General features: G+C 36.6%; 1 protein-coding gene across 3 annotated transcripts in view; it reads left to right on the forward strand.

Moving 5' to 3' along the window:
- The window catches only part of MSH3 (mutS homolog 3), a 182,616-nt gene that overhangs the window by 91,729 nt on the left and 64,550 nt on the right, over positions 1-26,337 (forward strand). For all 3 annotated transcript variants that reach the window (XM_024994619.2, NM_001434983.1, NM_001102305.2), the window contains exons 15-18: positions 694-862; positions 9,495-9,559; positions 12,462-12,578; positions 19,893-20,000. In XM_024994619.2, coding sequence (XP_024850387.1) covers positions 694-862; positions 9,495-9,559; positions 12,462-12,578; positions 19,893-20,000 — 459 coding nt within the window. The remainder of the gene's footprint in view (positions 1-693; positions 863-9,494; positions 9,560-12,461; positions 12,579-19,892; positions 20,001-26,337) is intronic.

The raw sequence follows: 26,337 nt of genomic DNA on the forward strand, positions 1-26,337 counted from the left end.
GTATTTCTTCAGGTATCAGATGATGAAGTCCAGGCTGAGCAAGTAGTAGCAGTTTATTAATCCAAAAGTAGATGGCAGATGGCATCTTGTGCTTATCTGCTAGATAGCCAGAGATGGTCTGTTTTATATGTAGAAACTGTAGAAGTAAACTTATCCTTTAAGGGGTCGTCATTTTACATTTTATCCCACAAAGAACTTTATGTATAAGAAAACAGATTTGACAGTATTTTCATTTGTGTTTATTTTCTGAATATACAACAAATGTTGAATTCTATCTTTTGGTTTCATCATGACTATCATGAACTTCCAAAATGAAAGTGATGTTAGGGTAATTTCGTATGTCTTCCAAGAAATTAAGAAACTTACCCATAAATATTTATGGAAGAGCTGGGATTAGAATCTTGTTCTCCTGACTTCCCACCCTTTGGTCTTTCATTATGTTTTTTTTTTTTATATTTATTTATTTGGCCATGTCAGGTCTTAGTTATGCCATATGCAGGCTCTTTTAGTTGAAGCTTCTGGGGTCTAGTTCCCTGATCGGGGATCGACCACCGGACGCCCTGCATTGGGAGCGTGGAGTCTTAGCCAGAAGACACCAGGGAAGTCCCTTTTATTATGTTCTGAAAAATAATTGATAATTAGTATAAGTAATATGCTTAAAAGTATATATTTGCATTTTTTCATTTTTTTTAGGATTGGGGATAAAACTGAATTATTCAAAGACCTTTCTGACTTCCCTTTAATAAAAAAGAGGAAGGATGAAATTCAAGACGTTACCAAGAAGATCCAAACACATTTACAAGAAATACGAAAAATACTAAAAAATCCTTCTGCACAATATGTGACTGTATCAGGACAGGAGGTAATATTGAAATACTTTTCTTTTACATTAATTTTCCTCAATTGGAAAAGCTTTTCTAAAGTATAAATAAATATCTGATAATAGGCTGAAAGTTTTTTTTTTTTTTTTTTTTCAGATTTTCTGTTTTATTCTTTGGAAATATATTGTAATACCTTATTTTGATAAAAACTTTCTTTTAATGGCAGTATTTTGTTTGCTTATTTAGTTTCTTGGTAAAATCATGGATCTTAATGTTACATATATTTTAGTATTAGCTATTGAAATTATATTATAGGAAACCTTGACTATGGTAAATAATAACTTTAAATAATTCATTTACTCTAGAAGAGAGAAGTTAGTCTTTGACTCCCAGTCTGCAGATGATAAATGGTACAAAGTGAACCATCTACACTAATTGGATCATACAGTAATTAAATGACAAGGCTTCTATTTGAAGGAGTATAGCTGCTAAAAAAAAAACAAAACCAGAAAAACAAAACTATAGCAAACACCTACATTTTGTGAATCTTCCATAAGATTATGGTGCTGTGTAGGAAGTGTTTTTTAGTATGTGTTAAAGTTTGATATTAGTACCTGAATGAGAAACAGGAAGAAGTACACTTTTCAAATTGTGGCTATATCCATTGGTTCTTTTCTCAGTCTTGAGGTATTGCTACCTCTACATCTTATGTTTAATAAAATATAAAGGTTCCAACTGAAGCAATTTGAAAAATTCTTCTTGTTTAAATAGCAAATTGGGAAATTTGTGAGTAATTTCTATAGGATAACATTTTATTCAGAATTTTAAAAAATAGATATTTTTCCAATGGGGAAAAACTTAATTTCAGATCAGTTTTAAACATATTTGCATTGCTTTATTTAGCCAAAAGAGTGTTAATTTGTATAATTATTTGAAAGAAGACACTCTATAATAAATTATAATCTTTTATTAAAATGTTTATTAATATACTATTGATTAAGTCAGCCTGTCTTCTAAATGAAGTTAAGATATTATACACATTTCATAATGGATTCTGAGTAGAACTCTATATAACAAAAAAATGATTCCATAATGTGTATATTTATTCTCACTCTTCCCCTGAACTGGCAAATACCAAATCCTTAATTTTATCTCTTGGTTTCACTATATAATTCAGTTCAGTTAAGTTCAGTCACTCAGTTGTGTCCAACTCTGTGACCCCACGAACTGCAGCACTCCAGGCCTCCCTGTCCATAACCAACTCCCAGAGTTTACCCAAACTCATGTCTGTTGAGTTGGTGATGCCATCCAACCGTCTCATCCTCTATCATCCCCTTCTCCTCCTGCCCTCAGTCTTTCCCAGCATCAGGGTCTTTTCCAATGAGTCAGCTCTTCGCATGAGGTGGCCAAAGTATTGGAGTTTCAGCTTCAACATCAGTCCTTCCAATGAACACCCAGGACTGATCTCCTTTAGAATGGACTGGTTGGATCTCCTTGCAGTCCAAGGGACTCTCAAGAGCCTTCTCCAACACCATAGTTAAAAAGCATCAATTCTTCAGTGCTCAGCTTTCTTTATAGTCCAACTGTAACATCCATACATGACCACTGGAAAAACCATAACCTTGACTAGATGACCTTTGTTGACAAAGTAATGTCTCTGCTTTTTAATGTGCTGTCTAGGTTGGTCATAACTTTCCTTCCAAGGAGTAAATGTCTTTTAATTTCATGGCTGCAATCACCATCTGCAGTGATTTTGGAGCCTGAAAAAATAAAGTCTACCACAGTTTCCACTGTTTCCCCATCTATTTGCCATGAAGTGATGGGACCAGATGCCATGATCTTTGTTTTCTGAATGTTGAGCTTTAAGCCAACTTTTTCACTCTCCACTTTCACTTTCATCAAGAGGCTCTTTAGTTCTTCACTTTCTGCCAAAAGGGCAGTGAGGTTATCTTAATTCCAGCTTGTGCTTCTTCCAGCCCAGCATTTCTCATGATGTACTCTGCATATAAGTTAAATAAGCAGGGTGACAATATACAGCTTTGATGTACTCCTTTTCCTATTTGGAACCAGTCTGTTGTTCCATGTCCAGTTCTAACTGTTGCTTCCTAACCTGCATACAGGTTTCTCAAGAGACGGGTCAGGTGGTTTGGTATTCCCATCTCTTTCAGAGTCTACAGTTTATTATGATCCACACAGTCAAAGGCTTTGGCGTAGTCAATAAAGCAGAAATAGATGTTTTTCTGGAACTCTCTTGCTTTTTCCATTATCCAGCGGATGTTGAAAATTTGATCTCTGGTTCCTCTGCCTTTTCTAAAACCAACTTGAATATCTAGAAATTCATGGTTCACATATTGCTGAAGCCTGGCTTGGAGAATTTTGAGCATTACTTTACTAGCGTGTGAGATGAGTGCAATTGTGTGGTAGTTTGAACATTCTTTGGCATTGCCTTTCTTTGGGATTGGAATGAAAACTGACCTTTTCCAGTCCTGTGGCCACTGCTGAGTTTTCCAAATTTGCTGGCATATTGAGTGCAGCACCTACACAGCATCATCTTTTAGGATTTGAAATAGCTCAACTGGAATTCCATCACCTCCACTAGCTTTGTTCATAGTGATGCTTCCTTAGCCCACTTGACTTCGCATTCCAGGATGTCTGGCTCTAGGTGAGTGATCACACCATTGTGATTATCTGTCATGAAGATCTTTTTTGTACAGTTCTTCTGTGTATTCTTGCCATCTCTTCTTAATATCTTCTGCTTCTGTTAGGTCCCTACCATTTCTGTCCTTTATTGAGCCCATCTTTGCATGAAATGTTCCCTTGGTATCTCTAATTTTCTTGAAGAGATACCTGGTTTTTCCCATTCTGTTGTTTTCCTCTATTTCTTTGCATTGATTGCTGAGGAAGGCTTTCTTATCTCTTCTTGCTATTCTTTGGAACTCTGCATTCAAATGGGTATATCTTTCCTTTTCTCCTTTGCTTTTCACTTCCTTTCTTTTCACAGCTATTTGTAAGACCTCCTCAGGTAGCCATTTTGCTTTTTTGCATTTCTTTTTCTTGGGAATGGTCTTGATCCCTGTATCCTGTACAATGTCATGAACCTCTGTCCATAGTTCATCAGGCACTCTATCAGATCTAATCCCTTGAATCTGTTTGTTACTACCATTGTAAGGGATTTGATTTAGGTCATACTTGAATGGTCTAGTGGTTTTCCCTACTTTCTTCAATTTTAGTCTGAATTTTGCAATAAGGAGTTCATGATCTGAGCCACAGTCAGCTCCCAGTCTTGTGTTTGCTGACTGGATAGAGCTTCTCCATCTTTGGCTGCAAAGAATATAATCAATCTGATTTCGGTACTTCATTCTGTACTCCAAGGCTAAATTTACCTGTTACTCCAGGTGTTTCTTGACTTCCTACTTTTGCATTCCTGTCCCTTATAATGAAAAGGACATCTTTTTTGAGTGTTAGTTCTAAAAGGTCTTGTAGGTCTTCATAGAACCATTCGACTTCAGCTTCTTCAGCATTACTGGTCAGGGCATAGACTTGGATTATTTGATATTGAATAATTTGGCGTGGAAACTAACAGATCATTCTGTCATTTTTGAGATTGCATCCAAGTACTGCATTTCGGACTCTTTTGTTGACTATGATGACTACTCCATTTCTTCAAAGGGATTCCTGCCCACAGTAGTAGATATAATGGTCATCTGAGTTAAATTCACCCATTCCAGTCCACCTTAGTTTGCTGATTCCTAGAATGCTGACATTCACTCTTGCCATCTCCTGTTTGACCACTTCCAATTTGCCTTGATTCATGGACCTGACATTCCAGGTTCCTATGCAATATTGCTCTTTACAGCATCGGAGTATATAATTATGATCTTGCAAAGTGACAAGTGACCTCAGCACCACTGTTTTGGTCTATTTGTTGGAAGTGAGATGATCAAAGTTGCTTATATATATTAATGAAAATGTGTAGTAGAAAAGTGGTTACCTGGTATTATAGTGGCGAAATCTTCCAGTTCTACCACTTACATGCTCTGTGACCATGGAAGAGTCACCTCTGAAGTGAGACTACTACAAAGACCAAATGAGTTAAAAAGCATGAAAGTACTTTCTAATCATAAAGCACTTCACAGTATTATTCACTTAATAATAGTAATATAGTTACCATTTGTTGTGCACTTGTTAAAGTTCGGAATGGTTTTAAGTGCTTTAATGAATCCTTGTAACAACACAAAAGGGTTTTTTCCAGTTTTTCAGGAAAGAAAACTCAGACTTGGCATAATATAGTGAGATAAGTTGCCCAAGTTAGAACCTTATTTCCAGCCCAGGTCTCCCTGTTTCTGATCTTTATACCATGCTGTCATTTCACTCAGCTCACAAACAGTGTTAACACAAGGGTTTATCAACATCATAGATTTTATTTGATAAAATCCAGACATTTGAGAGCTTGTACTATTCAGATTGAAATAAAACGTAAGGTTTTGAAAGACAGCCCTAGATTCAGTTGGAGTTTTAAAGTTAAAATGGGGAAAACTTATCAAAAATTCGTAAGGGATAGTAGATTAGCATTGACAGTATAGCACTGACATTAAAGAAAAAGCACAGCATGGAGATCAAGTAATTGGATTACAAAGGATTATCAAGGAAGGTAAATTATCTAATTATTGTTAACTTTTACTAAATTAAGGTGATGAGGTTGAGACAGGAAATTTTTTAGTTTTTAACAAAAGGATAGATTCTTGTTTTTTTTTTTTTAAACCTCTAAAATCTTGATAGTACTTCATTCGAATTGAATGTGTGCTCAGCTGTGTCTGACTCTTTGCAACCCCATGGACTGTAGCCTGTCAGGCTTCTCTATCCATGGAACTTTCCAGGTAAGAAAACTGCAGTGGGTTACCATTTCCTTCTCCATAGTCTTTCATTATAGAATCACTTTTATAACATTTTTTTGGGAATTAGTGATGCTGTTCATTCAAACATCAAATAAATTCTAAGTAGCCAGCATTGTTATAATCAAATTCTGTTTAAATATTTGTACTAAAGGTATCAACAAAATTTAGAGATATTTAAAGGAGTAGAACAGACTTCATCAAATATGATTACCTCTGAGAAGTGAAGGAGCTGGGAGGGAAAACTCTTGTATTATATATATGTGCTGCTTATTTTATACCCTTCTCTTCTAGCTGAAAGCTTATTTCCATACATATAACTTTTGTAATATATGTTAAAATACCTGTTATAATAGCCCTGTGTGGTACGTGCGTTTGCTAGTAAAAATAAACTGTCAAACCAGTGTTACTTTTTGCTCTATTCATTTTTTTCACTTTGTTCCCGGTTTTTATGTACTGAGGAGAATACTAAGCCTTATTGCCTATGGTGAATTATTGTGTCTGACTCTGATAGTATTCCTGAAGAAGGGAATGGCAACCCACCCCAGTATTCTTGCCTGGAGAATCCCATGGACAGAGGAGCCTGGCAGGTTACAGTCCATGGGGTGGCAAAGAGTCTGACACAACTGAGTGACTGTCACACCTTCATCTGACAGTATTGTTTTAGAAAATAGTGAAAGAAAAAAAATCCTGGGAAGAAAATAATGAAAGTAGAAACTTACATAGCTTTACATAGTTCATTGTTTCTGTTATAGGGTCTCTCATCTTTTATGTGTGGGGAGAATTATATCTCAACATTGAATCAAATATGGAATAGGCATGGGGTGATACTTAGATTTGGGACAGTTTTGACTAGTAGTTTTCTTAAAGGAAAAGGGAATAAATATTATTGGAACATCTTTAGAAAAAAAGTTACTAATTCACAGGATGCAGCATATCCAGATATCTGCTTAGCATGATTGAGACTTGAAATGCAATCTGTTATATCTTACATCTAAATAAAAAAATATTTGTGAATTCTTAAGAAACAATGAGAAGGAGGGGAGAATAGGAATGGGTGAAGTGTGGCCTTGGAGAGAACAGAGAGCAGTTTCTGAAATGAGTGAATTTCAGCAAACTTAACAATGATTCCAGCCCATTGATTCCATGGGCTGTAGTTTGAGTAACAGTATCTGACATTTAACCAAGACAGAACTGGATCCCAGCAGAAGAATATGAGAGATTGTTAGAATGAATCTGGACAGATTTTTCACATCAACACCTAAGAAACAAAGTCACAAACCATAGAGCAAGGAAAGTTTCTATGAGAACTCTCTAAAATTTCTGACATACATGTTAATTTCCAGTTTTTGTTAGTTTCCTTTAGCAGTAAAGTCTCTAAACAAAAGGCTTGTCTGCTCATCCTTAGAATGTTCATTGAAAAGAAATAGAAAATTTCCTATCCCATAACTACTGTAGAACTGAGAAAAACTGCTCATTGGTGACAATGCTGAAGAGAAACACAAGAGGACACAGCACCAGCACCTGAGAAAGTGACCCCGGGAGTTTAACAAACAGGGGGTCCACGTGGCTTTCCTGATTCTCACCGTTTTCCATCCAGTATTGACTCTGTAAAGGGCTTGCTTGAGGAGCTGTGGTCCTTAGAGTAGACCCTGGATACTTTAAGATTGAACAGTTATGGTCTAAATCAGCAGTTCCCAACCTTTTTGGCACCAGGGACCCGTTTTGTTGAGACAGTTTTTCCCTGAACCAGGTTAGTGGGCGGTGGGTGAGGGTTTCAGGATGATTCAGGTGCATTACAATTACTGTGCACTTTATTTCTGTTACTAATACATCAGCTGTACCTCAGAGCATCAGGCATTAGACCCTGAAGGTTGAGGACCCCTGGTCTAAACTGTTCCCAGGGTGCTCCAAAGGAGTGTGACCGGTGGCAGTTAGTAATGTGTATAGGGCATGGGTCTGAATTCAGAGCCATCATGCTGCATAGTTATGGTGCATAACTCAAGCACACTATTCCAGCTGGCTGCCCAGAGACCTCACTGAGGCAGTTTTAGCTTCTTTTCAAAATTTCCACTATAATTTAGGCAGTAATTTCTGTGGAGCTCTGTGTTATATGTATTATTCCCAAATGTTAGTGGTCTACTGTGGTCCCGAATTTTGCTGTTTGCCTTTGGCTTATCTCCTCCCACAATTATTGTATAAAAACACCAATATGTTTTCTCATAGAAGATTTCAAAATATTTAAGCAGAGTATTTTTTAGCATAGTCTTCGAGAGATTTTATCTTTCTCATTAGTGATATTTATTTTGCCCCACCCCCCCCAGTTACTTTTCTTAGCCAAAGGAGAGACTTTTTAAAATTCTTTTCTTTAACTGGATATGTCAGATTTGAAATTGTATTAATATCCTCTATACAGGAGGACTTCATTAGTTGCAAAATCGTTGCTAAGGATAAAAATTCTTTTTTTTTTTTTGAATTTACAATTAATTATATATTTAATGATCTCTGTGAGAGCTGTTTCGGAGGAAAACAAGTGAAAAAAACCATACTATACTTGGTTCCTTCATTTAAGGAACTATACTGAACATGTACTGGCTGCTAGAAGTCCAGAATCAGACATAATGCTTGCCCTCAAGGCAGTGGTCTCCTGGGCAGGTTGAATGTGAGGTAGAGAAAGTGAATGTAGACAAGTTCTTTAAGGTTGGCTGAGGCAGGAAGGCAAGAAAAGCAGTAATGATGCTGATTCAGGATAGTGGAATTTTTTTTAAAGTGAGGAGAAAATAGATTTTAGGTTAACCATTGATTCCAATTATAATGAATATAAAAGCTGAAGTGTTTCTATTAACAGAAAAGTAAACTCAAAAGCCAGACTGATACTATTAATAATATGCATGTTATAAATACCTAAATGTTGTAAAACATATGTGACAAAGTTCCTGTAGTCATCTCAAAATTAATGGCAACTCTAGAATTTCTGGGTCCCATCCCATACAAAATAGGTGTATTTTTATTTAAATGAAACATTAAATTTCACTGTAATAATACAGAAATGTGAGCAGGAAAAGGAGATGATATATAATTTGTGTGAAAAATGGAAGGTGTGATAAAAATAGTGATTTCATTTACTTCCTGGTTGATTTCAGAAAAGCTTGTAGAGTACAGTTGGATCTGTAATAGTTCATATAAGTGAAAACTTAAAGAAAATACTCATGTGAAGAAATCTCTTCCTTCCTTAATTACTGAGGGGTTAAGTGCTTTCTGTGATGATACTTTTAAAGGACTTAGGTTTCTTGGATAAAAGCTATTATAATAAATCCTCTTCTGTTCAGAATAAGGGATTAGCCATGTCTCAAACTGATATAATGTCTAATAATAAAATATTCTAAAATTTTATGTATTTAGAGGTTCAGTCTTATTACTGAGTCATAGAATTCTTAAGATAAATGCTGCTAATAAATGAAATGAATTAAAAAGGTCATTAAGGAAAAATCACCATTTGTAGTGTGAACGTAACAGCGTTACAGGTATTAAATCACCAGGTTATATTTTTTATTACAACCTTTTTGCTTAGTACAAATGGTACTTTTTCCTAAGTGTTGAAACCCTAATTATTAATATTTGGTTGTACAGACATATATGAACTCTCCCAATAACAGTGCTAGATTTATTTTGAATGTTTAGAATGATATTTGCTAGACTATCCCAGCACAGTTTTGTGGAAGATTTAAAAATATAATGGCTAATTTTTTAAATATCTAACCTTTATTTGTATTTATTTTAGTTTATGATTGAAGTAAAGAATTCTGCTGTATCTTGTATACCAACTGATTGGGTTAAGATTGGAAGGTAAGTTTAAAAATACATGTTTTTTTATTATTCATGTAGATTATAATAAATAAATTACCTTCATGCTTCTGGACTGTTAAAAGCACATCCTTGATATTAAAAACAATTCTTGCCCTTCAGTTTCCTTGTGGAACTTTAAATTAGAGAAATAATTATCTTAAACTCTTTTAATCATTGATTTTTAAACATTTTGTCCAAAAGGTATCTTATTTGTATATATTTGTTTCCTTGTTTTGTGAATTATTATTTTATCCTTATACTTCAGAGTACACTTTAAACACAGGAAAAGAGAAAGTTGCAGAACCTTCAATTATAAGATTAATTTGGTCGCTTGAACTTCTTGATGAATGCTGTACCTGACATTCTTTTAAGAAGCTGACACTTCATTTTCTGCCTCACTGAGCTCTGCCTTTCTTTGTTCTTACTGCTTTCCATGGCAGTAGTTACACTAGTTCTTTACATGTTCTTTTTTAACATTGTGTCTTGGATTCATGAAAATAATTAATCAGAAACAAAATTAGAGAACCACAATGAGACCCTGCCTTGTCTTCTTGGTTAGGCATTAATCCTCAAGAGGTGACTCATTAAAGAAGTGGTTTTAGGGAAATTTATTTCCTCTTGTGAGTGGTACTGTTTCAGAAATATTTATTACTACTGTTAGAATGTTTGTATCAACTTGAGATGAAAATGTTACATTTTCCTAAGATAGTAGAATAGGGACTAGTAGCTGGTGATGGTGTGAGGAATGCTATGTTAAGAGTGGAAGGAAATTTTGACATGATTTTGACATGATGTGTGAATGATTATTAATTTGTTATTTTAATAAAAAACCCTGTTATCCATGGCCACTATCAAAGGATCCTGAAAGCATAATCATGGGTTTCTTTAGCTCTAATACCATCCTTTATTTTTTTTACCAGAAGCTGTAATTGAGTTTCAGATATTGTTGATTATAGAGAATGTTTTCTTCTTCTGCAGGCATTCTTTCCTTTACCAATTCTTGTCCTATACTACAGCTAATGAATGGTAATACACTTTATGAAGAGAAATTACTAGAAATCGTGTTAATCTGTCTAGAACAACCACTGAAATGTCTCACTAAATGAGTTTTGTCAGAAGAAAAAGCTATGATTAATATGTTTGCATAGAAATCTAGATAACATACTTTAAAAGCAATAAGCAAGGCATAAATCAATACCAGCATCTTTTCAACATTTCAGTGATATAAATCAAATGAATAAATGTGGTTGGGAAGGTATTTTTTATCTGTTTAGCTACCATAGCCTTGACAGGAGTAAGTTAAAATATCACTAGTCAGATTTCGAATGCAAAAGGCTCATTTTCAGTAACTTGCCAAATTAAAGATAATTGTGACCATGTGTTAACAGGAGTGAGTGTGCAAACAGAGATCAGAGTACACTCTGTCATCACCTACCTATCACTCAACCTTGACCTTTTCTTCTTAAAGTTTCCATCATAGTAATAGCATCAATAAGCAGTAATCACTACCACAGTAGAATGGCTCCTAACATTGAGTTCAGTTCAGGTCATTTGCTCAGTTGTGTCTGACTCTTTGTGACCTCATGAACTGCAGCTCGCCAGGCTTCCCTGTCCATCACCAACTGCCAGAAGTAGCTCAAACTCATGTCCATCAAGTTGGTGATGCCATCCAACCATCTCATCCTCTGTCATCCCCTTCTCCTCCTGCCTTCAATCTTTCCCAGCATCAGGGTCTTTTCTAATGAGTCAGTTCTTTGCATCAGGTGTCCAGAGTATTGGAGCTTCAGCATCAGTCTGTCCAATGAATATTCAGGATTGATTTCCTTTAGGAAATCATTGAGTACTAGTGACATAATTACTCTGCTGAGCACTATCTGATCCTCCCTACAGTACCCATGGGCTTCCCTGGTGACTCAAACGGTAAAGAATCTGCCTGCAGTGGAGGAGATCCTTGTTCAATACCTGGGTCGGGAGGATGCTCTGGCTACCCACTCTAGTATTCTTGCCTGAAGAATTCTATGGACAGAAGAGCCTGGTGGGCTACAGTCCATGGAAAGATTGGACATGACTGTACAAGTAACATTTTCACTTTTCATGAGGTAGATACTGTTGTTATCCCCATTTGATAGGTGAGGCCATTTGATAGGTGAGGAAAGTTTTTAATTTAGACAAAATCAGTTTTATTGGCCCAGAGTCACATAGATAACGAGTAAGTGACAGAGTTGGAATCTTACTGCGGATTCTCTGACTGGGGACCCATAGCATCCACCATTGTGTTCTGTAGCTTCTTGATGAGGAAGCAGAGATTGTTTGCAAGCTCAGAAGAGGAGTAGATGATATTTCTTCCCATCCAGGGTCACTGTGAATCTGCAGTTGGATCGTGAACCCTTCTTTGACTGCCTCCTGAATTAATGCATTGCTGTTCATTGTAATGCTTTTTTTTAAATTGAAATACTTTAATCATACAGAAATGTATGAAATATAAAAAATGATATGACCTTCACCAATATATCTAACTCTCTGATTTGTTAGGACTTAACTTTGTTATATTTGCTTCTGATCTTTTTTTTTTTTTTAACCAAACATTTTCATTTTGTATAATTTACAGAAAAAACCTCTTTAACAGAAATTCTAAACTTTGATTTTTGTCATATAGATATAACTTGAATTTTAAAAGCTTCCTAACAAAGTACTCTGAACTTCAAATACTTTATTTATGATAAAGATCTTTGGAATCAATAAAGTTTAGGATCATAATTAAAGAATGTTCTCTATTTACAGCTATTTACTTTCAAGGTTCATCAGAGAATAATAAATAACTACTTTAATTTTCTGAAGTGATGGCATTACTGACTTCTTAGTAACCTTGATTTCCTATTTTATGTTTTTTCTCTTCTTCTAGCACAAAAGCTGTGAGCCGCTTTCACTCTCCTTTTATTGTAGAAAATTACAGACATCTGAATCAGCTCCGGGAGCAGCTAGTCCTTGACTGCAGTGCTGAATGGCTTGCTTTTCTAGAGTGAGTTTACAATGAAAAATGTAATCTGACTTTTTGCTATGAGAAATAGACCGGAAAATCTTTCCACCAAAAAGAAAAGTAGAGATTACTGCTTGTGACCTGCCATAAAATAGTTGAGTACATGTGTTCTCTGATTTTATTTTTAATCTATTGAAATGTAAACTCATCTTAGTCTTTGGTAAGAGACCAAATATACTTTTTGTTACTGTACTAACATTTTGTTGCTAAGGATGTTTAGTAGTGTCACTTTGAAATTCCACCTTGGATTTTGTTTACTTTTCTCGTATAAAGCCTTAACATTTTCAGAGTTGGACAAGTTTGGGTTAGTTGTTTTATTGCATTGGCCAAAAAGTTTGTTGTTACAGGAAACAAAGTCTGTACGATGTTACAGGAAAACTCGAACGATCTTTTTGGCCAACCCACTATCTACATTTAATTTTTTTTCTTATATTTTTGCATCCTTTACCTATTTCCCCCTACTTTGTATCTTGAAAAAATTCAAATCTATGGGAAAGTTGAAATGATGATTTCTGTACTCTTTCAGTTCAGTTCAGTCTCTCAGCTGTGTCTGACTCTTTGCGACCCCATGAATGACAGCATGCCAGGCCTTCCTGTCCATCACCAACTCCTGGAGTTCACTCAAACTCACGTCCATCAAGTTGGTGATGCCATCCAGCCATCTCATCCTCTGTCGTCCCCTTCTCCTCCTGCCCCCAATCCCTCCCAGCATCAGAGTCTTTTCCAATGAGTCAGTTCTTCACATGAGGTGGCCAAAGTGTTGGAGTTTCAGCTTCAGCATCAGTCCTTCCAAAGAACACCCAGGACTGATCTCCTTTAGGATGGACTGGTTGGATCTCCTTGCAGTCCAAGGGATTCTCAGAGTCTTCTGCAACACCACAGTTCAAAAGCATCAATTCTTGGGTGCTGAGCTTTCTTTATTGTCCAACTCTCGCATCCATATATGACCACTGGAAAAACCATAGCCTTGTCTAGATGGACCTTTGTTGGCAAAGTAATGTCTCTGCTTTTGAATATGCTATCTAGGTTGGTCATAACTTTTCTTCCAAGGAGTAAGCATCTTTTAATTTCATGGCTGCAGTCACCATCTGCAGTGATTTTGGAGCCCCCCAAAATAAAGTCTGACACTGTTTCCACTGTTTCCCCATCTATTTCCCATGAAGTGATGGGACCAGATGCCATGATCTTCTTTTTCTGGATGTTGAGCTTTAAGTCAACTTTTTCACTGTCCTCTTTCACGTTCATCAAGAGGGTTTTTAGTTCCTCTTCACTTTCTGCCATAAGGGTGGTGTCATCTGCATATCTGAGCTTGTTGATATTTCTCCCAGCAGTCTTGATTCCAGCTTGTGCTTCTTCCAGCCCAGCATTTCTCATGATGTACTCTGCATATAAGTTAAATAAGCAGGGTGACAATATACAGCCTTGATGAACTCCTTTTCCTATTTGGAACCAGTCTGTTGTTCCATGTCCAGTTCTAACTGTTGCTTCCTGACCTGCATATAGGTTTCTGAAGAGACAGGTCAGGTGGTCTGTACTCTTTACCTAGGTTTATTTAAAGTGTTAAGATTTTACTACATTTGTTTTATATCTCCCTCACACTTTTTTTTCTGAAACACTTTAAAGTACGTTTTAGACATTATAACACTTGGCCCCTAAATACTTAAGCGTACATCTTCTAAAAATAAGGACACTTTGCTACCACTGTTATACCTGAGAAACTATAACTGTTGTTGTTCAGTTACCCAGTCGTGTCTGATTCTTTGCAACCCATGGACTGCAGCTACTAAGTTAAATATTAAATTGTCTCAATTCCTCTTCTCCCCATATTTTTATTATTTTTATTTTTTATTGAAATTGATTGATTAACAATTGATTTACAGAGTTATGCCAAACTCTGCTGTATATACCACAGTAACCCAGTTACATACATATAGACGTTCCTTTTTTATATTCTTTTCCATTGTGGTTTATCATAGGATATTGAATACATTTCCCTGTGCTATACACTAGGACCTTGTTGCTATATAATAGTTTGCATCTGCTAATCCTAAACTCCCAGTCCTTCCCTCCCTCAGCCCCCTCCTCCTTGGTAACCACAAGTCTTTTCTCCATGACTGTGGTTTCCCCTCCTCCCATATTTAAAAAAACCTTTCACATGTTGCATTTGTCTATTATGTTTCATTAGTATATTTTAATCTAGAATAGCCTTCTATGTTTATATTATGAAATTTAGAGGGGAGGTATCCATGCCATTGTCTCAAAGAATCTCATTCTGGATTTATTAGCAGTCACATGTTCATCGTAATAGTTTTAAGTTGGTGGTGTTCTGATAAATGGTGAATGCCCAGCTCTCTGGAGAGCAGTAGTGTTCGATTTCTGTGGTGTCACTACTCCATCCAGGACTGATTACAAGGTCCGGCTGGCCTGGATTGAAAGGAGATGTGCACACAGTTGACTTTCATGAGTCCATAGAAGCCAGCTCCCGACCACCAGTCACCTAAGCACTTTGTTTATTAGCTCATTTTGTTTCACAAGAGCCCTAAGAGTGAAATATTATTATCATCCCCAATTTGCAAATGAATAAGGTGAGTGACAGAATTAAAGAATAAGTTGCTCACAATGAGACTGTAACCCAGATTCAACCCAGGGTGTCTGGTGGTAGGGCGTGTGCGCTATACTGTCAGGCTGTAGAGCCCACCTATGGTGAATCAATCCATGGGCATCACTGGGAAATCTCTCAGTCTTGCTCTTTAAAAATTTAAACAGTATATTCAGTGTAGTCTTCAGGGAACTTTTTTCCATTTAAAGTAACAACTCTGACAAGTGAAAAAAGAGGAACAAAAAAGATAATATGTGACAGTTTTTAAAAGGTGGTAGGTTGGTAGTATCTCTTGTTGCCCAGAGCAGTTTTGAATTACAGGATCAGAAAGAGATTTCAGTACACTTACCCTGAATCTTTTGAGATTATCTTGACTCTGAGTCTTGAATCTGGGGATAGAAATTTGGTCTACTCACTTCCTTTTCCAACTTACTTTCAATTACCCTTGCTAAGGGTTTTCAGGGCTCTTGAGTTTTTGTTTTCCTGACTTTCCCCTTAGTGATATCACTGAGAACATGAAAAGTGGACTGATGTTTTCCCTTTCAAGCTTCAGGGACTGTATCTAGGGTCCTGGGATGCGGTGAGGTTGTTCGTCTTCCCTGCCTGCATAGTGTATGTGATTTTATAGGTCTGGGTTATGTTCTTTCATGCTTCTAGCGTAGATCTCCCAGGGTAAAGATTTTCGCAGTATCCTGATTCTTTATTCCTTTTTTCCCCTTTATCTATTATCAAATTCCTGTTTGTCTTTTTTCTCTTTGAAACATCTCTTTGATTTGCCCCTTCCTCTCCTGTCCTCTTCTCACACCCCGCCATTCTCACTGTGTCAGCCCTCTGCCTGGGCCCTTCTACCCCATTAACCCAGGAGAATCCTGCTCTCATCATACTGTGGCTTGGCTGGAGTTGGGAGCTGCTGAGAGTAAGCTAACATTAAATAAAACATCACAGAAGAATATGATATGATATATTGCTAAGTAAAGAAAGGATGAAAAGTATTAAAAATGTGATGCCAGTTCTGTATGTGTAAATTCACATACATGCACAGCATACACATTTTTGTATTTTAAAATATTAAATATATGCTGTTATTAATATGCCTATTGACCATATATATATAAATAACTTCAAATATTGACATTAATTCTGGAGGGTGAGATTACTGGAAGTTTAATGTACTTTGTAGATCCATGATATCAAAAGTTTCTGTAATATACATATATTACTTTCAAATAGAAAAATATAAATTTTTTTATCTAAAGAAAGAATATTGGCTGAAATTTAGCTACAACATTTGCAGTTAGACCCCCACTTGAGAATAGCATTGATTGTTAGACATACTATTTATTGAGGTGCCAGATGGTGTGAATATAATGTCATTTCAAAAATGATTAACCTCATTGAACCTGACACCAGAGGATTGAATACCAGCTATACAAGTGTTTTTGTCTCTTACTGAGATACTAACAGTTGTCCATTAGTCACATTACTTTATATTGAAATATTGCAAGAAATCAAGGCTGTAAGAAAGTCTGTGAATGGAACCCTCTCTCAAAAAACAGTGTCTTTTCTTTCATGTTCTAAAAGATGGGCTCTCGATATTGAATAATCTCACTAGAAAAATCTTTAATAATAAGATTATTGAATATTATTCAATTGAATAAAATTACGTCTCATATAGTAGTTCAAGGATTTTAGAAATACATTTGCAAATAGAAAAGAAAATATTCTCCTTTTTAATTAACTTCAAATATTATTGAATCACATCGGATGGTAAACTGTCATAATAACTTTAGAACCCAAGTGTCTTTAATCTTCTTCCCATGGACCCAGCAATACCTTTTGAGATTAAATCACAGTGATTAATTGAAGTTGTTTTTGGTGGCTTAGTGGTAAAGTTGTATGTTGTTATAACGTAAACACAAGTCTATTGGATTGTTGCCTGAATTGTCCATTTTTCAGCGTGTCATTTTTCTAAAATGATCTCTTTGAAATTTGGTCAAGAATAACAAATAGACAAAGACCAAGAAGCCAAGCAAGGCTTTGTAAGAGTTGTGATGGTGACGTTTAAGGTTTATGATAGCTTAAAATTTTTTTTTCACATGCCTTATTTATACAGTTGACATGAGAAGGAACATTGTTGTCCACAGCTAAATAATTTACCTTCTGTTTCCTACCTTTTTTGTTGTTACTAAGCTGAAATGGTACTGACCAAGAGTTAAGTTACTCATTTCAATCCCGGAAGTTAGATCATCAGGGACAGTTATCCTCAACCTAAGGCTGGTGAGTAGTGACAAATTAGTGGCCTGGACAGGACCTGAGAAGGAAGAGTGGGGGTAAGAAAAAATAGGCTGTTTTTAAATTTTTTTACTGTAGTGCCACAGATCTCTTGCCTGGAAAATCCCATGGACGGAGGAGCCTGGTAGGCTGCAGTCCATGGGGTCGCTACGAGTCGGACATGACTGAGCGACTTCACTTTCACTTTTCACTTTCATGCACTGGAGAAGGAAATGGCAACCCACTCCAGTGTTCTTGCCTGGAGAATCCCAGGGATAGGGGAGCCTGGTGGGCTGCCGACTATGGGGTCACACAGAGTCGGACATGACTGAAGTGACTTAGCAGTAGCAGCACAGATATATTGAACACTCAGATCCAGAGAGGCAAGAGCAGAAATATCAAATATGGCTGCTTTCTCGCAAAAGAGAGAGTGCCAGGATAGGAAGACCAGATGGATTAGTAATTAGAATAGGGACAGCATCAGCTGCAGTCCAAGGGGTAGATGAGTGGTCAAATCTAAAACTGAAGCTAGACTAGAAGTGACAGGGCACCCTCAGGAGCGTTATGTCCGTACAGCGCGTGGCATCTTCAAAACTAAGAATCATTTTTAAGGTGGCAACTGAGTGCTCCTGTTTAATGTCAGGGTCCAGTCTCCTTTGTGTTTGGTATTTTGCACAGACTCTTAACGTTGTTAGTGGTAATCATATAGTTCCTTCTGAGTAACTTTAATTTGGGGGAAATTGGTAAATTATATTCATTATGCTCTCCTTGTTTATGAGGTTCTCAATTTGCTGACAAAGGTCCATCTAGTCAAAGCTATGGTTTTTCCAGTAGTCATGTACGGATATGAGAGGTGGACCATAAAGAGAGCTGAGCACTGAAGAATTGATGGTTTTGAACTGTGGTGCTAGAGAAGACTCTTGAGTCCTTTGGACAGCAAGGAGATCAAACCAGTCAATCTTAGAGGAAATCAACCCTGAATATTCATTGGAAGGACTGATGCTGAAGCTGAAGCTCCAATACTTTGGCTGCCTGATGCGAAGAGCTGCCTCATTTGAAAAGGCCTTGATGCTGGGAAAGATTGAGGGCAGAAGAAGGGGTGACAGAGGGTGAGATGGGTGGACAGGAGTTTGAGCAAACTCAGGGAGATAGTGAAAGGACAGGGAAGCCTGGCATGCTGCAGTCCGTGGCACCTTGGGATACAGCTTAGCAACTGAACAACAAGTGCTGTATCTACTTGGACAAAGAAGTTTAAAATATACTGTAAATATACTCTGTAATTCACAAATAGTTACAATTAAAACTGAATATTTAAAATGGTCTAGTATCTGGAAAAGTCACTTACATAGAATATCTTATTTTAATATTAATAAGAAGTCAGAAATTATGGGTTCTAAAAAACCAGTACAATGGTAATAATATTGGAATAACTGATCACATAGTAGCTTAATCTGGATATTCTTTTCTAGTAGGAAGCAGTCTAAAAACCTTTGGATTTAAGAAGCAAACAGATTAAATCTCTTAGTTTCTGAAACCCGCAGTATTAAATAGAGAAATATTTTTTAAGAGATGCATTCAGTAGAATACTCATCTCTTTTGGAGAGGAGCATCTTTAGAAGGTTATAAGGAACTCCTGTGATAAGAGATAATGAAAGTATCTAAGCAAAAAAAGGAAAGGAAAACCCCTACATGTAGCGTATGTTTTTTCTAGAATAAGTCTTTCATTGCAAGTCTTTTAAACTTTTAGATCACCAGCTACCTAATTAGCCAAAGATTTAAAGTGACCTTTTTAAAAACAAGTCTAATATTTAATTTCTATATGAACTATTAATAAGAAAACTGAAGATCACTAAAAAAAGGTACCTTTCTTCTTGCTTACCTTCAAAAAATTTATTGTAGTGTCAACTCTATCATTAAATGTTAGATAAATAAATCAGGTGGACCTGATGAGCTCTACCATTGAGACACTTCCAATAAATTTTAGGAGAAGATATTGAAACTGTTATCCTAGTTTGGACAGTGCTATGAAGGATATGTGCAAAGGGAAGCTGGATCCATTTGGGTAGTTCGTGATGTCATTTAAGTTAAATGAAAATAATCTCTACATTAGTGTTAATTAGGTCTGACTTCAGGGTCATGGTCAGATGAAATGTGCAATATGGTATTAATAGTAGACATCTTTGTAAAGAAACTATTTTAAAATATATATATATATATTTTTTTCTTTTTCCAAATAAAGTCTCAATAATCAAGTTATTAAACAGAAAATAGTTCAATGTAATTTCCACCTTTCTTAACTGCTAGCTGTGTGCCTGGTTATTTGTTTATGCTCATCATAGCTACCAAACTGATTACTAATTGTACAGTTTTTATAGATCTAAGAAATCAATTTGCTCACCTTTTTGTTGTTGTTGTTGATTCTGTAGGAATTTCAATGAACATTATCACACCTTGTGTAAAGCAGTCCATCACCTAGCAACGATTGACTGCATTTTGTCCCTGGCCAAGGTCGCTAAGCAAAGAGATTACTGCAGGTAATGTGTTTTGTTTTGTTTTACCTCAGCCCTTTTCAGTGCTTTAGAACAGATAGAATTTTTCAATTAAGTTTAGTGTTCCTTGGTGGCTCAGCTGGTAAAGAATCTGCCTGCAATGTGGGATACCTGGGTTTGATCTCTGGGTTGGGTAGATCCCCTGGAGAAGGGAATGGTATCCACTCCAGTATTCTGACCTGGAGAATTCCATGGACTGTATAGTCTGTGGGGTTGCAGAGAGTCAGACCTGACTGAGTGACTTTCACTTTCATTATAAAGTATTAAAATTACTCAAATATGTTGAACTCTTGGTAAAGCTGAATGTCATACGCATATAGCTTGATTTAAAATTAAGAAATTCCTTTCTTGCTCTACCATTGAGTATAATGAAAGCAGATGATGACTATAACTAGAGGGAAATGTTACATATTTCAATTTTTAGGTTTATGTGGGTGACATTTTTTATAGAGGAGCAATCCTTTTCATTTGTTAGCGTTCACTTGAACACTTATGATATGTTTAACTTTGTAATTATAAAAGTCTTATTTAAACATTATCTAAATCAGATATGGGGGAGACTTAAGGTATGATTCATTTTAAGGCAAATTCCACTCAGTTGCTCTCAAATTGCTCTTCCTTAAGACTAAATCTTAAGCTAAAGCTTTGGCTCAGTGCTCTGCCTTCCAGGCCCACTGGGGCACAGGGGTCCTGCTTTCCAGACCTGAGGGGGTAGTAGTCCTGTTCCCATAGCTTTGCTGGGCAAGGGTTGGGCCCCTAGGGCTCCAGGCTGCCCAGTCCCCGCAGTGGTTTGTTCCGTGGCCAAGCTCTGCTTCTGAGGTGTTCTGTGCCTGGGCTCATTCCAGCAACTCCCCTAGGCTGCAATTCTGCATTGGGGGCTTTCTGTGAAGCCCTTTCGGGGACTCTCTGGGGTCTCTTATATAAGAGTACTAGCAGTGTTCTTGCCTGGAGAATCCCAGGGACAGGGGAGCCTGGTGGGCTTCCATCTATGGGGTCACACGGAGTTGGACAAGACTGAAGTGACTTAGCAGCAGCAGCAGCCTATTCCTGAGGGCTCTGCCCTTAAGACCTAATCACCTCCCAGGGTCATAGGTTTGATCACCAGCCTGGTTATTTTAACCACTAACCTTAAACTAAGTTTCATAACCTCTGTGCTCCTCAGTTTCTTCATATTCTTCACAAAATAATACCTACCCCTTAGAAATGTTGTACAAATTAAATGAGATAAAGACTTTATGAAATTTCTAAGGAGAACCAGGCAGATGATAAATACTTAATAAACAGCGATAGTTACTCATTGATGTTTATTCAAAAATCAGAAAGGATTAAGTATTGTAAAATTTTTTTGCCTTTAATAAAAACATCTGAGCTTATGTGTTGTTAGTATCTTTCATACCTATTATTATTTATTTTTTAAAAATCACTTTTTGTTTTCTATCAGTTCACAGTCTTTTCTGTCTTTTTGAATGTGGTAAGATAATTATCTCAAAGTCTGTGTCTGATGACTCACTCATATGTCTGTAGTCCTTGCGGGTCTCTTTCTATTGACTGTTGTTTCTGTTCATTTTCATGCATGCATCTCTTTGAATGCCTGCTTATTTTGATTATCTTCTGCGCATTATATTTGCAAAATCATTTGTAGAAATAATTTGATGTATATTTCTCCGAAAGGGTCACATCTCAACACACTAATGTTGTTCTGGCATCACTTAGTCCACATCAGAGCTTGAGAAGGTTCAGAAATTCAAAGGATTAAAGATTCAAAAGTTCAAAGATTCAAAGCCTACAGTTCTCACTTCAGATCCAGTCTTCTGCCTGGTGTGCAGTCTTTTGGTGTCTCAATCTAGATTAAAGCTGTTCATCGTGCTCAGCATCCCCTCAGAAAGCAGCAGAAATCAGCAAACACCCTCCCTGGCCCTCTATCCTCTGTCCTACCCCAGCTCCAATTCCTTGTTGTCTTGTTAGTTGTCAGGTGGCTTCAAGTAGTATACTTCAAGTAAAGTACAGGTTTTCTATACTTTATCCAGCCTTTTATTTGTCCTCAGTAGGATTGTTCTAAACCACGTCTTCTGTCAGTAAAACAGTTTCAGGAAATGTCACATGCTAAAATACTTTCCAAATTGACTACTATATATTTTATAGTAAGAAAATTTCACCTGAAAAATTTTAAATGAAAATTGTGCCATCATCTTTAAGTAATACAATCAGTCTCTCTCTTTTTTATTTTTTTGGCAGCCATAAAATTGAGTGTAAATAGCCATGAAATAGGAAGTTTTTTTCTAAAATGCATTTAAAACTAGTATCTAAATAATCTGAAGTTTATGCTCTTTTCCCTTAGATTTCCAGCTTGTTTAAAGATTTTTAGGCATTTGAGTTATTGCAGTTAGTTCAAATTGATCGTTGGCTTCATAATTACAGTCGTCTTTCTAAATGTTATTAGGACATTTTATTCACTATATTCTAAATCGTTATACGGAAGTTCTTATTCTAGGTCTTTCTATCCAATTTGTATTCTGGACATTGTACATTTTTACTAATATAGGCTGTTGTTCTGTTTCTCTGGCTCATTTAAAGGAGAATGATGCAGTTTTAAAAATATAAAATAGGTGAATTTGTTTAAGTTTAGTGTTTCGTTCTTTTCAGGCAGCATCCAGATTTTCTCAGTTCTTTCTCTTCAGTGCCACTAAATGCTATCAACATTTCATATCTTTCTGCTATCACTGTCCCATCCTAATAAATCTTCTCAGGTCTCTGAATAATCATTCGCTTCATACTGTACCAGGAAGTGTTTTCTCATTATGTAGTTTTGAAAGCAACAGAGTAAGTCATTGTAGATTTTAGAGCAGAACAAACCACTCAGATTTTTGTTTTAAAGTGAAAACCTTTCTGGGAAGTCAGATCAGTGTCATGAATATGATATGTTGATTTCACTTGGCAGAGCACTTAGAATTTTAAAACTGATATAACTTATAGTTGGTATCATCTTTTTTTCTTTACGGTATATTTGTAACCTATATAGATAAAAATTCTGTTTTAAAATTATACTCTAAAATTTAAAAAGTGTCATTTTCTTGTAACTTTAAATGTCCCTTTTCAAAAGGTGATTTCAAATTGTTTACTTGGAAGATACTTTAGTAACTTTCTTTTAGAGATGTGAGTGTATACTCTCGGGGTTTTGTTAGTCGGATATATTTAAGAAGAATTCAAGCATTCAGGAAAGTATTATTTCTTGGTGTTATGAGTACGTTCAGAAATGTGCTTATATGTGAAAGGTCTGAGTCTAAAAACTCGAGATCACTGATAGGATATTAAGATGAAAAAGAAAAGGGGTCAAGAAATTGATGAAGAGACATCAACCTTATGAAGCAGTGAGTGCATATTTAGACAATGAGATCACACTGTTAAAATTAGAAAGTTTGATAATACCGAATTTACTAATAGGTAAGGGTATGTTTTGGCCTTGGAGTGCAAAATGAAGCAGGGCAAAGACTAATAGAATTTTGCCAAGAAAACACACTGGACATAGCAGACACCCTCTTCCAACAACACAAGACTCTACACCTGAACATCACCAGATGGTCAGTAGTGAAATCAGATTGGAGAAGCTCTCATACAGTCAGCAAAACAAGACTGAGAGCTGACTGTGGCTCAGATCATGAACGCCTTATTGCAAAGTTCAAACTTAAATTGAAGAAAGCAGGGACCACTCAGGTATGACCTAAATCAGATCCCTTATGATTATACAGTGGAAGTGACAAATAGATTCAAGGGATTGGATCTGATGGAGTGCCTGAAGAACTATGGATGGAGGTTCATGACATTGTACAGGAGGTAGTGATCAAGACCATCTCCAAGAAAAGAAATGCAAAAAGGCAAAATGGTTGTCTGAGGAGGCCTTAGAAATAGCTGAGAAAAGAAGAGAAGCTAAGGGCAAAGGAGAAAAGGAAAGATTTACCCATTTGAATGCAGAGTTCCAAAGAATAGTAAGGAGAAATAAGAAAGCCTTCCTCAGTGATTAGTGTAAAGAAATAGAGGAAAACAATAGAATAGAGGAATAGAGGAAATAGAATAGAGGAAAAGACTAGAGATCTCTTCAAGAAAATTAGAGATACCAAGGGGATATTTCATGCAAAGATGGGCACAGTAAAGGACAGAAATGGTATGGACCTAACAGAAGCAGAAGATATAAAGAAGAGGTGGCAAGAATACACAGAAGAACTATACAAAAAAGATCTTCATGACTCGGATATCACGATGGTATGATCACTCACCTAGAGCCAGACATCCTGGAATGCCAAGTCAAGCAGGCCTTAGAAACATCACTATGAACAAAGCAAGTGGAATTGATGGAATTCCAGTTGAGCTATTTCAAATCCTAGAAGATGATGCTGTGAAAGAGCTGCACTCAATGTGCCAGCAAACTTGGAAAACTCAGCAGAGACCACAGGACTGGAAAAGGTCAGTTTTCATTCCAATCCCAAAGAAAGGCAATGCCAAAGAATGCTCAAACTACCGCACAATTGCACTCATCTCACAGACTAGTAATGCTCAAAATTCTCCAAGCCAGGCTTCAGCAGTACATGAACTGTGAACTTCCAGATGTTCAAGCTGTGTTTAGAAAAGGCAGAGGAACAATCACATTGCCACATTGGATCATCAAAAAAGCAAGAGAGTTCCAGAGAAACATCTACTTCTGCTTTATTGACTATGCCAAAGCCTTTGTGTAGATCACAACAAACTGTAGACAATTCTGAAAGAGATGGGAATACCAGACCACCTGACCTGCTTCTTGAGAAAAATCTGTTTGCAGGTCAAGAAGCAACAGTTAGAACTCGACATGGAACAACAGATTGGTTCCAAATCGGGAAAGGAGTACGTCAAGGCTGTATGTTGTCACCCTGCTTATTTAACTTCTATGCAGAGTACATTATGTAAAATGCCGGGCTGGATGAAGCACAAGCTGGAATCAAGATTGCGGGGAAAAATATCAATAACCTCAGATACGCAGATGACACCACCCTTATGGCAGAAAGCAAAGAAGAGCTAAAGAGCCTCTTGATGAAAGTGAAAGAGTAGAGTGAACAAGTTGGCTTAAAGCCCAACATTCAGAAAACTAAGATCACGGCATCTGGCCCCATCACTTCATGGCAAATAGATGGAGAAACAGTGGAAGCAGTGACAGAATTTATTTTTGGGGGCTCCAAAATCACTGCAGATGGTGACTGCAGCCATGAAATTAAAAGACAGTTGCTCCTTGGAAGAAAAGTTATGACCAACCTAGATAGCATATTAAAAAGCAGAGACATTACTTTGCCAATAAAGGTCTGTCTAGTCAAATGTATGGTTTTTCCAGTAGTCATATATGTGTGAGACACATATAGTCCAACTATATGTGGACTATAGTGAGAGTTGGACTGTAAAGAAAGCTGAGTACTGAAGAACTGATGCTTTTGAACTGTGGTGTTGGAGAAGACTCTTGAGAGTGCCTTGGACTGTAGGGAAATCCAGCCAGTCCATTCTCAAGGAAATCAGTCCTGAATATTCATTGTAAGGACTGATGTTGAAGCCGAAACTCCAATACTGGGGCCACCTGATATGAAGAACTGAGTCATTAGAAAAGACCCTGATGCTGGGAAAAACTGAAGGTAGGAGGAGAAGGGGATGACAGAGGATGAGATGGTTGAATGGCATCACTGAGTTAACGGGCCTGAGTTTTAATTAAAAGCCATTTTAATTTTAACATGCATTTAAAAATATGCATGTCCCATGATTTGGAAATTCCACTTCAAGCATTTCCTCTGGCTTAGAGAAACACTTGAAAATATTTACGTGAATGTGTATATATGGTTGTTCATTGGAGTATTGTTTATAACATTGAAAGTCTAGACAGTCTGAATGTTCAGTAGTGGAGATAGCTAACTTGCTGTTCAGCAGCTTTGAAAGAATGCCTCCAAGGAATAATCCTTCATCTTCAGTATTCCATACCATCAGGGTTTACTGGACCTATTTTCAGCTTTGGAGTTTTTTAAAGGTTTTATAAAGAACAAAGAGAAAATTTACTTTTTTTTTAAAAGGAGAATAAAATGTATTCAGTCTTATATTCACCAGATGGGCCCATTGGACCCTTTTATAAATCTAAAATGCATTTTGAGATCTTTAATAATGTTTATCTTGCTTTTGTCTGGAGTGCCTTACTATCTCATCATGATAGGAATCATTTCATCACTGTTTATCAGTATTTCCCAGCAGGCTGTAAAAATCTAAAATAAGAAGGAAGCGGGAAATACAGAAATGAGATGGAAGTCACTGTCGTATCATTCTT

This window comes from Bos taurus, chromosome 7 (assembly GCF_002263795.3).
Source record: "Bos taurus isolate L1 Dominette 01449 registration number 42190680 breed Hereford chromosome 7, ARS-UCD2.0, whole genome shotgun sequence".
In the NCBI taxonomy this organism is placed as follows: domain Eukaryota; kingdom Metazoa; phylum Chordata; class Mammalia; order Artiodactyla; family Bovidae; genus Bos; species Bos taurus.